We start from the raw sequence: 14,290 nt of genomic DNA on the forward strand, positions 1-14,290 counted from the left end.
GTCATATTCCAGTACTGCAGCTGTCGAATAAGTTCCCGATGAGATTAGCTTTCAACCAGAGAATTTCATTTCTCCCTCCCCTCAGTTTTGTTGGCATGAATTTATTGCTCTTATGTATTGTGTTTCCAACAGAAAAAGTGATGAATCACTATTAACGTGTCTATAGAAATTGGATAAGAACAGGACTGAAACATCAGAGCTGAAGAAAGTAAATGTTAGTATTTGCTGAAGCATCCATGAAATATTTAATGCCTAAGATTTGCATTCAAAGCTGCCTTTAATGCCACGGCTTTTGAAAGAACAACGCTTCCTTTGAGCACTGGTGTCACACAAAGGTTTAACATTTGAGAGCATCTATACTTAACCTAATTCATACTGTGTGGGTATAGTATTGCCCTTACATCAGCTCTTGTTTTAAATCTGCCAGATTTATAGTAGTGAATAAATCCATGTAGTATTGAAGAGTTTCAAAATGAAATTCTCAAATGTGGCCCCTAAAAATGCAGTGATGCTTAATTGTGATCCCTATGTGTTTGGAGCATTATTGTGAATATCTGGCATTTGCCTTATTTTGAACTGGATCATAATACTTAATTTCAGCATAAGAAAATACAGAGCAGACACATTCATTAAAAATTAAAAAAGGAATATTGTGAATCTGGTTGAAAAGTGACACAAGCCATTGGCCCTTGCCTGCTGTCCCACAGAGTTAAAAGTGGATTTGCATGCCATGCAATGTAGTTTCTGTTGTGCTAGCACTGAGAAAGAGGAAGACAAGGCCAGCTGTTTTCTACAAAATTGTAGGTAAACCAGATGGTATATCACCAGTGGCAGTTTTTGTATATTCCCTTGGTAGTGACATTGGTGGAAGATTGGGAGCATATTATCTGTTTGGTCTTTTGACTGCGGGAATGGTATTTAAGGCAGATGAGCTGAAAAAGTGTGCCCACAGTCCCCCATAGATCTGAGGATCAGACAGAATAGCATGTTTTGTAGTGACATAATGTGAATATGCTCTTCTTGAATTGATTTCTAGTATCATTGCTTAGTGTAGTGTGCAAATATAGTTTCCCTTTTATTTATTTCTTATACTGGTCATTGATAGCTAATGTTAAAATAGCTGTCCACTTCAGAATGGGAACATTTAGACCAACTGCTAAATAGTTAATAATACCCAGTTGCTCCCCCCCCCCCACTTCCCCACAGCACCCCCGAAACATCTATGGGACCTCCATGCACCACTCTTTCCTTTGACTTACAGTTTGGCATCAATGGTATTGTGCTTTGTGATGTAGAGTGTCTTGTGTAGACATCCAAATGGGTCCTGCATTTACTTTGTGAAACTTGCTTAATGTGGTACATTTGTAGGTCCACTTTTATTCAGTTCTGTGCAACTCTTGGTTCCTTGGGCAGGGGGAGAATATTTATACTATAGAGCACAACTGCTAAAGGGAGAGCCATGCACATCTCTGCTGAGCTCCCATGCTGTTAAAGCAACTTTCAATACTATTATCCCTGACTCAAAATATGCGAATTAGCATTATTTTAGTCTGCCTGTGATGGGAGTAGGTAATAAATGTGTTGATTTGCCCCCCAAAACCATTGAACTCTAACTGATTATTTCACGAATACATTGACTGGTACAGTGTTGAAGAAAGGCTTTGTCATAATATAAATACATGAAAACATTTGTGATTCATGGTTTCCTTTGTGATCAGTATTATTGTGGATTAAAAAGCTCCTATTTAGATATTAACCAGTTGAGTTATTTAAAGCTGGAATAACCCATATTTTTTTAAAATTCTGAAACACTTCCCAGAATAACTTAAAAATGGTAAATCTGCTACCATTTCTCGTTTAATTACTGAGGCAAAGTGGATAATGCTGGATCTGTTTACAGTTTCAGAGCTGGCAGACATGTGGTTGTGATTAGGATCACAGGCTGCCATCAGATGCTTGTTTCTTAGTTACATCCACATGAATGAGAGCCCCAAAGGTAAACCCATACAACAAATATCTCTGGAGAGCAATTGCTTTAGAATTAAAAAAAATTGTGGTGTCATTTAGTGTTAACATCTGGCTTCTGGACAAAGTGAAAACTTTGTCTGAAATTAAATTATAGACTGACATTAACAAGTTATTTTAAATTATCATAAACCATTTTGGATTTTTTAAATTTTCCACCCATTTAGAAGTATCTCCCCCTTTTATGTTCACTCTTACTGCATCATACATTGACAAAATGGGTACACCATTTGTCACCTGGTTTGTCATCCACCAGCCAACTTCTAGAAAGTAGGGTCATAGCCTGCATCAAAGCACATTTTCTGTTTTGCAAGCGTTGTAAAATAATTTCTTGAGGGATGTAACCAGGTGATGTAACAGTCTCAAGCTGCAGCCAGCCCACCTCATTCACCAGAGGTCAAGCCTATGAAATAAAAATTGAAATATCCCTCCTCATCCTTTTCAACCAGTCTGCATCCTTCAGTACAGTTGACCACAACATTCTCCTTCAATGCCTTGCCTTGGTCAGCCATCTGGATGGAAATGCCCTAGTTTGCTTCCATTCTTATCCATCTAATTGTAGCCAGAGAATCACCTGCAATGGCTTCGCTTTTCACTCCAACACTGTTAGCTCTGGAGTCCTCCAAGGATCTGTCCATGGCACCCCCCATTTCTCAACTACACAAAACTCTGTGATATCATCCGAAAACACATCAGGTTCCTTGTATATGCCGCGACACTCAGCTCTATCTGACCACCACCTCTTTGGACCCCTTCACTGTCTCTGATTTGTCACACTGCTTGTTCGACGTCCAATATTGGATGAGCAGAAATTTCCTCCATCTAAGTAGTGGGAAGACTGAAATCATTGTTCCTGGTTCCTGCTACAAACTTCGTTCCCTGAATACAGTTTCCAAAACTGGCAACTGCCTTAAGCTGTGTAAGACTGTTAACAACCTTGCTGGTGTGTTTGACCCTGACATGAGTCTCTAACCACATATCTGCACCATCACCAAAACTGCCTACTTCGACCTCCATAACATCGCTGAACTCTGCCTCTGCCTAATCTGCTGCTGAAGCCGTCAGCCATGCCTTTGCCACCCCTAGACTTGACTATTCTGATGCTCGTCTGGCTGGCCTCCCATCCTACATAAACTTGTGCTCAGCCAAAACTTTGCTGCCTGTATTTTAACTTGCTCCACATCTCTTTCACAATCACCTCTATCCTTGTTGAATTTCACTAGCTCCTAATCTGACAACACCTCAGTTTTAAATCCTCATCCATGTTTTCAAATTCCTACAAGGCGTTGTCCCTCCTATTTCCATAGCTTTCTCCTGCACTACAGGCCTTTGAAATCTCTGCTCTCTTCCAGTTCTGGCCTCTTGCACATCCCTGATTTTAATTGCTCCACCACTAGTGGCCATATTTTCAGTTCTTTGGCTCTAAGCTCTGGAATTCCCAACCTAAACCTCTCTACCTGTCTCTCCCCTTTTAAGATGCTCTTTGAAAATCTACCTCATTGATCAAGCTGTTGATCATTTGTCTTGATATCTCTTTCTGTGACTTGCTAAGCACCTTGAGATGTTTTACTACATTGGACATGCTTACATAAATGTAAATTGTTATTGAAATTGACTGCCCAGTCATACTGTTTTGAAACTAGAATGTTGAACCCCCATTGGTTTGTCCCTAGGGATCTTTATTGAACTTTACCTAAGGAAGTTTAGGGCGTCTGTTTCTTTTTTCCGTCATCAGTTTGCATGGAAACTGATTCAGGAAGCGATATCAAAGATAATTCAGACTGACGGCTGTGTTCACCTTATCTGGTAATGAGTGAGATGGGAGAGATTTCCATTTCTCAGGTCTTTAGCGTCTACCAGTTGTTTGGGTACGTTATCATCGACTATATGTTTATAGTCGAAAAGCAAATTATGCAGATGCTGGAAATCTGAAATAAAAACAGAAAACAGCATTTTGTATTTTTAGGTTATATGTTTATGGGGTTGGGGCAGATATTATACCCAAGTGGACTGCTCCTATGAGAGACCAAATAATGTCATATACCCCAAAGTCACTGTGTAAGCAGCTATCTTATCTTATCTTTGGCCTCCTTGTCTCGAGAGACAATGGGTAAGCGCCTGGAGGTGGTCAGTGGTTGTGAAGCAGCGCCTGGAGTGGCTATAAAGGCCAATTCCAGAGTGGCAGACTCTTCCACAGGTGCTGCAGATAAAATTGGTTGTCGGGGCTGTTACACAGTTGGCTCTCCCCTTGCACTTCTTTCTTTTTTCCTGCCAACTGCTAAGTCTCTTTGACTCGCCACACTTTAGCCCTGCCTTTATGGCTGCCCGCCAGCTCTGGCGATCGCTGGCAACTGACTCCCATGACTTGTGATCAGTGTCACAGGACTTCATGTCGCGTTTGCAGACGTCTTTAAAGCGGAGACAAGGACGGCCGGTGGGTCTGATACCAGTGACGAGCTCGCTGTACAATGTGTCCTAGGGGATCCTGCCATCTTCCATGCGGCTCACATGGCCAAGCCATGTCAGGCGCCGCTGGCTTAGTAGGATGTATATGCTGGGGATGTTGGCCGCCTCGAGGACTTCTGTGTTGGAGATACGGTCCTGCCACCTAATGCCAAGGATTCTCCGGAGGCAGCGAAGATGGAATGAATTGAGACGTCGCTCTTGGCTGACGTACATTGTCCAGGCCTCGCTGCTGTAGAGCAAGGTACTGAGGACACAGGCTTGATACACTTGGACTTTTGTGTTCTGTGTCAGTGCACCATTTTCCGCAGCTACCATTTAACATAAGGACCTCTTAATTAAGGCATAAATGGGAAGATTGTGGGTCCCAAACAGGCTGTATATTGTCTCTACTTAAGCACATCTTGTACTCTCAGCAATTCAGGCTGTCTTAGAGACAAATTATGAATTTTTGCCACTTGAGACACAAATTATTTTCTGACTATCTCTTGTTTGTGGGATTTGATATGCAAGTTGGGCTGAATACCAGCCTATATTTATAACATTTAATGTTTCTTTTTGTAGTTTATGGGTCAGTCTAAAATACATTTTTTTTGTTAACAATTGTTTCAGTTGCATTGAAAATCTTCTTTATGTTGCTAGTTTTTTTTATTCATTGACAGATGTGGGCATCGCTGGCAAGGCCAGCATTTATTGCCAATCCCTAATTGCCCTTGAGAAACTGGTGGTAAGCCACTTTCTTGAACCGCTGCAGTTTGTGTATTGAAGGTACTCCCAAAGTGCTTTTAGGGAAAGATTCCAGGATTTTGACACAGCGATGATGAACGGTTATATATTTGCAAGTCAGGATGGTGTGTGACATGGAGGGGAAGTTATAGGTGGTGGTGTTTCCATGCGCCTGTTGCCTATGTCCTTCTGGATAGTAGCAGCTGTTAGTTTGGAAGATGGTGTCAAAGAAGCCTTGGCATGTTGCTACAATGCATCTTATAGATGGTACACCGTGCAGCCACTGTGTGCTGGTGGTGGAGTGGGTGCCAGTCAAGTGGGCTACTTTTTCCTGGATGATGTCGAGCTTCTTGAGTGGAGATGCACTCATCCAGGTAATTGGGGAGTATTCCATCATACCTTGACGTGCCTTGAAGAAGGTGGAAAGGCTTTGGGGAGTCATGAGGTGAGTCACTTACTGCAGAATGCTCAGCCTCGGAGCTGCTCTTGCAGCCACAGTATTTATGTGGCTTGTCCAGTTAAGTTTCTGGTCAGTGGTGATCCCCCAGGATGTTGAATTTGCAATGGCGACGTTATTGAGCGTCAAGGGGAGGTGGTTAGACTTTCTTTTTAGAGATAGTTGTTCCCTGGCACTTGTGTGGCACAAATGTTACTTGTTACTTAGCAGCCCAAGCTTGAATGTTGTCCTGGTCTTGCTGCATGTGGGCACAGACTGCTTCAGTATCTGAGAGTGTGAATGGAACTGAAAATTGTGCAATCGTTAGTGAATATCCCCACATTCATCCTCATTTTCTTATGTAATGTTAAATAACAACAATTGTTCCGTTGTAAAAGTGGAATCTTTATTCCAAAACCAAAATTCTGTATGACCAATTCTATAACAGACATTGGTAGCTTTATAAAATTTAAGCTTTCACTATATACATGGGGAGGTGGAAAGAGGAAGAGGTGTTCCATGACAGAATTTTACTGAATACCAACTATAATTGTAAATTAACCCCTTGAATTTTATGCCATTTTACATTGGAATGCTATCAGATGCAAGTATGCAAATGCTAGTTTGTTCTTTCTAGAATGTTCAAATGAGAAATATGGCAGGACAACATAAAGCCAACCCCAGAGTGCCTTTTGCAAAAGTATTGTCACCAGTTATCTTGACTTCATGGATAGTTTTTTTAGCTAAGGAACACTAGAAAAAATTATATGCTCTCATCTCTTCCATTTACGATGCTTAATTTTTTTTTTGCAAGACTTCAGTGCTCTCAGTAACCATTAAAGCCAATTTCCTGAGTTGCCTGACCTCATTACACTTGCCTCTGGCTGCACTCTGTACCACTAAATGATAGTGTTATGACCAGGTGAGAAATTGGTCCAGGGGTTCCCTCTCAGCCTTTGTTTGGTTTAACTGGAACAGGGTTTAATTTTTAAAAACACCATGTTTTAGCTCCCAGCAGGTCTGGCAGCATCTGTGGAAAGAGAAGCAGAGTTAACGTTTCGGGTCAGTTCCGAAGAAGGGTCACTGACCCGAAACGTTAACTCTGCTTCCCTTTCCACAGATGCTGCCAGACCTGCTGAGTGGTTCCAGCATTTCTTGTTTTTGTTTCAGATTTCCAGCATCCGCAGTATTTTGCTTTTATATTATTATGTTTTAGCTCCCCCTCAGTGAATCCTTGTTTACCGCTTCCCAATTGAAAGGCAAATAAATCAATTAGACAGGTTCCCTTAGATTTAAACAGGAAAGGTGGAAGTTTATTAATCTTAAACTCTAATTCGGTTAACGACTACGAATATGCTACATGACCACACTAGCATGCATATGCGATAAACACACACGCAGTTAGAGACAGAAAAAGTAGAAAGAATAAAGGGGAAAAGTTTGAGGCAATATCTGGTAGTTATTTACGGTCCTTTGAGTTCAATGTGGAGTCTTTGGTTGCTGGTAAGTCTTGCTGTTCGTTGGGGCCCAGTGCACACTTTAACTTGTTTTGATGTAGGAGTCCTTTCTCTCTTGAGGTTTACGTGTCTCAGTGGGTCTGGAGGCTTGGGAGAAAGTGAGAGGGAGCCAGCCAGGAGAGACTCTCTTGTTTCAGGTTCGGTTGCAATCTACAGTCTGTCTTCAAACTGTCCTGTGTCTAGTTTAAAAAAAAAACCTGGACCAGCTCGTTAGTCATGTGACCAACTCGTTTAACCATTCCTGCGTTTGTAGATTCTCCATCTTAGCAGACACTGGAATGTGAGCTTTCTTACACCTTCAATGTCTGGTGATCAAAATCCATTTGGGTTAATTGGACCAGAGAGTAGCCCTTTGTCTCTCCAAGCACTGTCTCTTAGTATGCAAATGTCCTCCAGCCAAATGTCTGGTGATCTCTTTAAACAAGTTATTTCTTCACTTCAGCAACAGTTTAAAATTAATGGTCATATGATGAAATTAATATACCTCATTCTTGGCAGGTGGGTGTCTTCATGACAGATAGTAATGATAAATTGCTTGCAGCTTTCTAATTCAGAGGAAACTTCAGATGAAGAAGCTATGGAGCTTTTAGAACATACAACAGAACTATGCTGGTAAACATATTCAGGGCTCAAATTAAAATGATCATTTTTGGTCCTGGAACTATTATATGCTATATAAAGTCATGAAAAGGGATAGTGCAGTGATCTGAACTATTAATGTTATTGAATGCCCTTAAAACAGTAGTGATGAGCTGTAAAAATATTTAATGGAACTAAATCAATTTATACATAATTTAGAAATTTGGAAAAGTTCCTTCTGATATGATGGAATTTCTACCTGCTCGTCCCCCAATTTTCCTCGTCCACTCTCAAAAGCTTTGATTCATGCTGGAGTCCAGGCTCCTCATCAACAACAGCAACTCCCATTTATATGGTGCCATTGAAGTACAAAATCATCTCGTGCTTCACAGAAACCTAATCAGACAACACAGTCAAAGAAAGAGATGTTAGGAGAGTTGACTAAAAGCTTGGTCACAGTTGAGTCTTAAGGAGGATCTTGGAAGCGGCTAGGTTTAGGCCTATCAAATACTTTGTACAATTACCTTTTGCAGTGCAGTGACTGTTAATTAAGCAAATGTGGCATTCATAAATGGCAGTGAAATGAAAGACCAGCTAAGTTTGCTTTTGGTGATACTGGTTGACGGTGAAAGTTTGGGCACCAGGTGAAAGTTTCTGCTTTCAGATGTTTAATGGCACCTGAACAGCAGCTGGGACCATCTGTCGAACATCTCAGCTGAAAGATAGCATCTCAAACAATGCAACATTCCTTCAGTACTACACTGTACTGCCAACTTAGATTATGAGCTCAGGTCTGGCTGTTGGCCTCAAAACCTTCATAACTCCAACTCAGATGAATGTGCTACCAATTGAGCCAAGCTGATAGCTAAGGACATCCATTGTGAACATTCTAACTAAATATCTATTAAACAGGATTGTTTCATTCAAATTCAGTTGACTGATTCAAAGCATCAATGACATGGATGCAGCTCATTTTAGTATCAGGACGTTGAGAAACAATCTCTCAATATTCTGAATCTAAGTTCATATCCAAAATAAATATTGCATTGTATTACCATTCATGAATGGATGTATAGAGCAACAGTTTTATTGCAGTGAGACAAGTATGTGAACATCCAAAATCGACAATATGAACAGAATGTGGAAAGAATAATTTGAGTAATTCATTTTCAGCGTTCCTCAACCTCTTGCAGATAGCACATTCAACATTAGTTGGTGGCATGCTGAAGAATAGTATGCATCATAATTATTACAAAGGTTTTTCACCTATGTTTTTCTGTTTAATCTCACCGTATTGGTCCAGTCAGGTAGTGGAGAATGCAGGAACTGCCTGTTAAATGTATATAAATATTCCACATGAAAAATTAACATGTTTAAAACTGTTTTGAAAAGCTGCATTTGTATTTTTCCATGTGATTGGGTTTGGGCAGAGCTTTGGATTTTCCAAGCTTCCTCTGGCAACATTGCAAATAACTTTTGAGTCCTTGGCCCTTGCTTAATATATCCGCAGTGTTACTCTGCACAATGTTACTAAGTACTCTGTTCACTCAAGGTTCTGTATTATTTTGGTCACTCTATGATTTATGCTACATGTTTGTTGTATAGCTTGGAGTGCTGCTTCTGCAAGGAAGTTTAATTTCTGAAATTCCCTCCATAGATTTGTGATTTTTCATCTGCTAGTGTAGTTCTAAAAGTCTATATAGGTTAATGAATGTGTTGTCAAACCTATTTTATATAGATAAAACTTTGATTTGCAAAGAAGAAAACACAAAAAGTGAGCTACAGAAATTTTTTTGTTTCTGTAAATCAGCATTTGTTGTACGTGGCAGGGATACTAACCAATCATGAATTTTGCATGAACAAGTACAGTTTGTGGAAGCACAGATTGCAGTTTTGTAACTCAGTGCTGCCACTGACTGGTCTTCTGATGATACTACCCAAAAACTGAGTGCAGAATATATGTTATACAGCACAATATTTTTATATGGTGCTAAAGGTTTGACATTCTGACTTTTCTAATTAGCATTTGCAAGCAGCATGTAATTTTTCTCAGCAATTTAAAAAAGAATCTAACTGTCTAACATCGACACTGAAAAGCTGCCTTCAGAAATCATGTTCAGAACAGGAAATATAACTTGGAAAGCAACTTTGCTCTAGAATTATTTCATAATGTTCCCGATTATTTTTGTACAGCAATTGGAAAATACTGCACTAACAGCAGTTAAAGGTGGCACTGCAACAAGCTTTGAGCAAATTTGTTTTTTAAACTTAAAACTGAATCCACTAAAATATATCTTATTCAACACGTAATTAGTTGTACAACTTGATGAATTTCGCAGAAAAGTTGACAGGAAAAGGGCAAAATATTAAGTAGAATGTTGCCTTTCAGCCTTTCTACATAGAGTGATAATTCAGAACAGTCAATTTAGAACAATAATAGATAGCTATGATGTGAAATCTAATTGAGTATTTCAGGTGCTATCTGTAACCAACTTTGAAATCACTCCCTGCTTTTTTGTGCACTTTAACAATTTTAATAACTGACATTTTGAACTACCAGTTAGGTTAAAAATAGCGCATTGTCTTTCACAGAAATAACTTGATGCTCATGATGTTGTGTTACATAATATGTAGTTAATTTACACAACCTCTGTGTATATAATGCTAAAAATATAAGTAAAATGTCTGTTTGTTACTGATGCTTATTTCCTCTCCATGCTACCTTTGCAAGTTCCCCTCCAAGCCACACACTATCCGGACTTGGAACTTCACTGTCGCTGGATTAGAAAGCTGGAACTCCCTTCCTAACAGCGCTGTGGGTGTACTTACACCACGTGGACTGCAGCCCTTCAAGAAGGCAGCTCACCACCACCTTCTCAAGGGCATTAGGGATGGGAAATAAATGCTAGCCTTGCCAGCGACACTCTTGTCCCATGAATGAATATTAAAAAGAGTCTCCAAATAGAACTATGTATGAATCCAGTATCTAACCGAGAGAGTACCTAGACACACTTCCATAACTGTTGCATTACTACTGTGGAAAATAATCTTTTCTCCCACCTCGCTCCTAGGCAGCCTGTGTTGTCCTGCACCTTGGTCTTTCCATTTCCTGCAGAATGTCTGTGCTATTAAGTTTCTAAACAAGCCACAAACTCTTTGCCTATAAGCAAAAATTACACAATTAAACCCACTCCCAAAAGTTTGTGGATCGAGGGATATGGAGCAAAGGCGGGTAAATGGAGTTGAGGTACAGATCAGCCATGATCTAATTGAGTGGTGGAACAGGCTCGAGGGGCTGAATGGCCTACTCTTGTTCTAAAGTTGCAAAGTTCCGCTTAACAATACCTGATATCGTTCTGGCAACTACTGAAACGCTCTACAAAATTATATTCTAATTTAATGTACATGGGTATCCTTCTGACTACTTTTAACAGCCGTACCAAAGTGTTGCATTGCTCTGGAGTGGTGTTTTATGGGACTAACCCATGTCAATTCGATTTATAATTTACTTAAGCCCCGGACATGTGAGTTATAGGGCTGATATCATTCAGTTTATTTCCCTGCTAAATCTTTGCTGGCCAAATGGAACTTGCTAAATGGTTGCAGCCATTTGACCATGGTGGACTGGCCTCATCAAGAATGTTTCAGTAATATTGCTCAAACATGAATATTCCTTTTGTTAAATTCAATTGTAAAATCATTTGCTTTGTAAATGCCGAAGTCTTGCTCAATTTTTATTAGCACAAAGTGAAGAATAGTGCTCGTATTGTCCCCTTCATAAATTAATTTACTTAGCTTGCTGATGTTTAACATTTCAGAGCAAACGGGACCATCTGTTAATGAATGTGAAGTGGTACTATCGTCAGTCAGAGGTTCCTGATTCAGTATACCAGCATCTGGTTCAGGATCGACACAACGAGAATGGTGAGTACTATAATACTTATTTGCCATGATAAAGTAGTTTCCCCCCCCCCCCCCCCTTCAATTGTCTTTCCTGAACTCCCTTCTCCTCCTGAAGGTGGCAAGTCATGGTTCCACACGTGGCAGTGGCTCTTTGATACCTTTCTCTCTAAGGTGGCATATTTTCATGCATGAGCCAGGCTATGTGAACAGTAAATTTACTTTTGGAGTGGGGGAAAGGGGGGGACTATGATGAATCAACCTGATTCAGTGTCTGCAAGCATGCATTTGGCAGCAAGAGCCACTGGATGAGATTCAAGATCAGGAACCTTGGCTTATATTTCCGTCCTACAAATAGCCCAGGAGACTGAGGTCAACTGTAGCACCCCATTGATACCTAAAAAATGGATGGATACCAAGACTTTCTTAGCTTGGACGACTATCTTGTACACATGTTGCTCTCCTCCGATGAGCTACTGATGGCAAAAGATGTCTTTCAAAACCTGCAATTAGTAACTAAATATTAGCAGTGGAAGATCTGTAATTAATAAATCTGTAATTAATAAGTAGCATTTGCTATAGATTGGATTTGCAGTTTATTTACTATGTACACTAGAATTGTATAAAAATTGGTGCCTGCGAGAATAAACAATTTTAAGTCCGCTCTCCATTTTTAATTTTTGAAAAAAAATGATAGGAGTTGTACTTATCTGAAGCACCATGCTATGCTTTGGTTGATCTATTCTGAGTCATGGCCTGAATGTTGACAGGGTGCTGCAGTTGGCCTCCATGTCCCTGGACTATAGCAAGAAGGAGATATTGCCCGTTTTCAGTGACCCTGCTACCACACGTATACGAACCAATTCTTTTTGTAAATGGCTTCATACCTTGAGATAAAGAATCTTAGGGGTTAAACGTGCCATTTTCTTAAATTCCATCTTGCACCCTTTAACTTTCCCTTCCTTTTTTTAAACATTCAAGCATGGTTTATCTTCAGTTCTTTTCTTTTGATCAAGTTGATACATCTTGTTCTATGGCTGACAGTTTTGTTGACAGTTCAACATTATTCTGTAGAGTCAATTATTCTCGGTTTTACTGAATTTTGTTTTATTTGAACAAGACATTGCAAAGTCATAGAGTCATTATGACACAGAAGAAAGCCATTGAGTCCATGTCCGCTCTCTAGAGCAATTCAATCAGTCCCATTCCCTTGCTATTTCCCCATCGTCCTGTAAGTTTATTTCCCTCAAGTGCCCATTCAACTTCCACCACCCATGTCGGCAGTGAGTTTCAGATCATTACCACTCGCTGCGTAGAAATGTTCTTTCTCACATCTCCCCTGCATCTCTTGGCCAAAACCTTCATCTTTGTCCCCTAGTCCTTGTACTATCAGCTTATGGGAACAGCTTTTCTTGATCTATCTTAACTAAACCAGTCATAATATTGTACACCTCTATCAAATCTCCCCTCAATCTCCTTTGCTTCAAGGAGAACAGCACCAGCTTCTCTACCTAACCTTGTGGCTAAAACCCCTCATTCCTGGAGCCATTCTGGTAAATCTCCTCTGCACCCTTAAGGGCTCTTGCATCCTTCCTAAAGTCTGGTGATCAGAACTGGATGCAGTACTCTAGTTGTGGCCTACCCAGAGCTTTATATAAGTTCAGCATAACTTCCCTGTTTCTGTACTCAATACCTCGATTTATGAGGCCCAAGATCCCATATGCTTTGCTAACTTCATTCTCAATATTTTAGGCCACCTTCTGAGATCAATGCACATGAGCCCCCAGGTTCCTCTGACCCTGCACACTCTTTAGAACTGTGCAGTTAAGTCTATATTGCCTCTCCCTATCCCTTCTGCCAAAATGGGTCATCTTACACTTCTCTGTATTAAGTTCCATCTGCCACTTGTCTGCCCATTCTGCTAGCTTATCTATGTCCTGTTACAGTTGATTGGTATCATCCTCACTGTATGCCACACTTCCAAGTTTGGTATCATCAGCGAATTTTGCAATTTTACTCTGTATTCCAATATCCAAGTCAATTATGTATATCAAAAAAAGTAGTGGTCCTAGCACTGAACCTTGCGGAACACTACTGTCTGCCATCGTCCAGTCTAAAAAAAATAACCATTTACCATGACTTGCTGTTTTCTGTCCTGAGGCCAATTTTTTATCCAAGCTGGTACTCACCCTCCAATTCCATGAGCCTCAACCAGGCTTTTATGTGGTACTTTGTCAAACATTTTCTTAAAATCCACTAGTTTCCCTTCATCAACCTTCTCTGTTAATTCATCAAAAAAATCAATTGGATTAGCCAAGCATGATCTGCCTTTTACAAATCCATGCTGGCTCTCCCTACTTAACTCAAACCTCTCCAAGTGACTGTTTGATCTTTTTTCCCTTGATTATTGTTTCTAAAACCTTACGCACCACTGATATTAAACTGACTTGGCATATCCTTACACCTTTTCTTGAATAAGGATGTCACATTGGCTACTTTACAATACTCTTGCGCCCCCCACCCCCCCCCCCCCCCCCGTATCTAGGGAAGATTGTGGCAAGCCCTTCTGCTATTTCCACACCCATTTCCTTTAGCAATGTGGGATGCAAGCCATCCAGACTAGGTGACTTATTCACTCTAAGCA

At 40.3% G+C, this 14,290-nt stretch overlaps 1 protein-coding gene across 10 annotated transcripts in view; it reads left to right on the forward strand.

The window, feature by feature from the left end:
- Window positions 1-14,290, forward strand: part of rerea (arginine-glutamic acid dipeptide (RE) repeats a) — a 563,072-nt gene that overhangs the window by 243,796 nt on the left and 304,986 nt on the right. For all 10 annotated transcript variants that reach the window (XR_010969624.1, XM_068017019.1, XM_068017023.1 and 7 more), the window contains one exon: window positions 11,565-11,670. Coding sequence is in view for 9 of the 10 variants with exons in the window: in XM_068017019.1 (XP_067873120.1) it covers window positions 11,565-11,670 (106 nt within the window). In the remaining variant the exon portion in view is untranslated. The remainder of the gene's footprint in view (window positions 1-11,564; window positions 11,671-14,290) is intronic.

The sequence above is a fragment of the Heterodontus francisci genome, chromosome 37, assembly GCF_036365525.1.
Source record: "Heterodontus francisci isolate sHetFra1 chromosome 37, sHetFra1.hap1, whole genome shotgun sequence".
Classification (NCBI taxonomy): Eukaryota; Metazoa; Chordata; class Chondrichthyes; order Heterodontiformes; family Heterodontidae; genus Heterodontus; species Heterodontus francisci.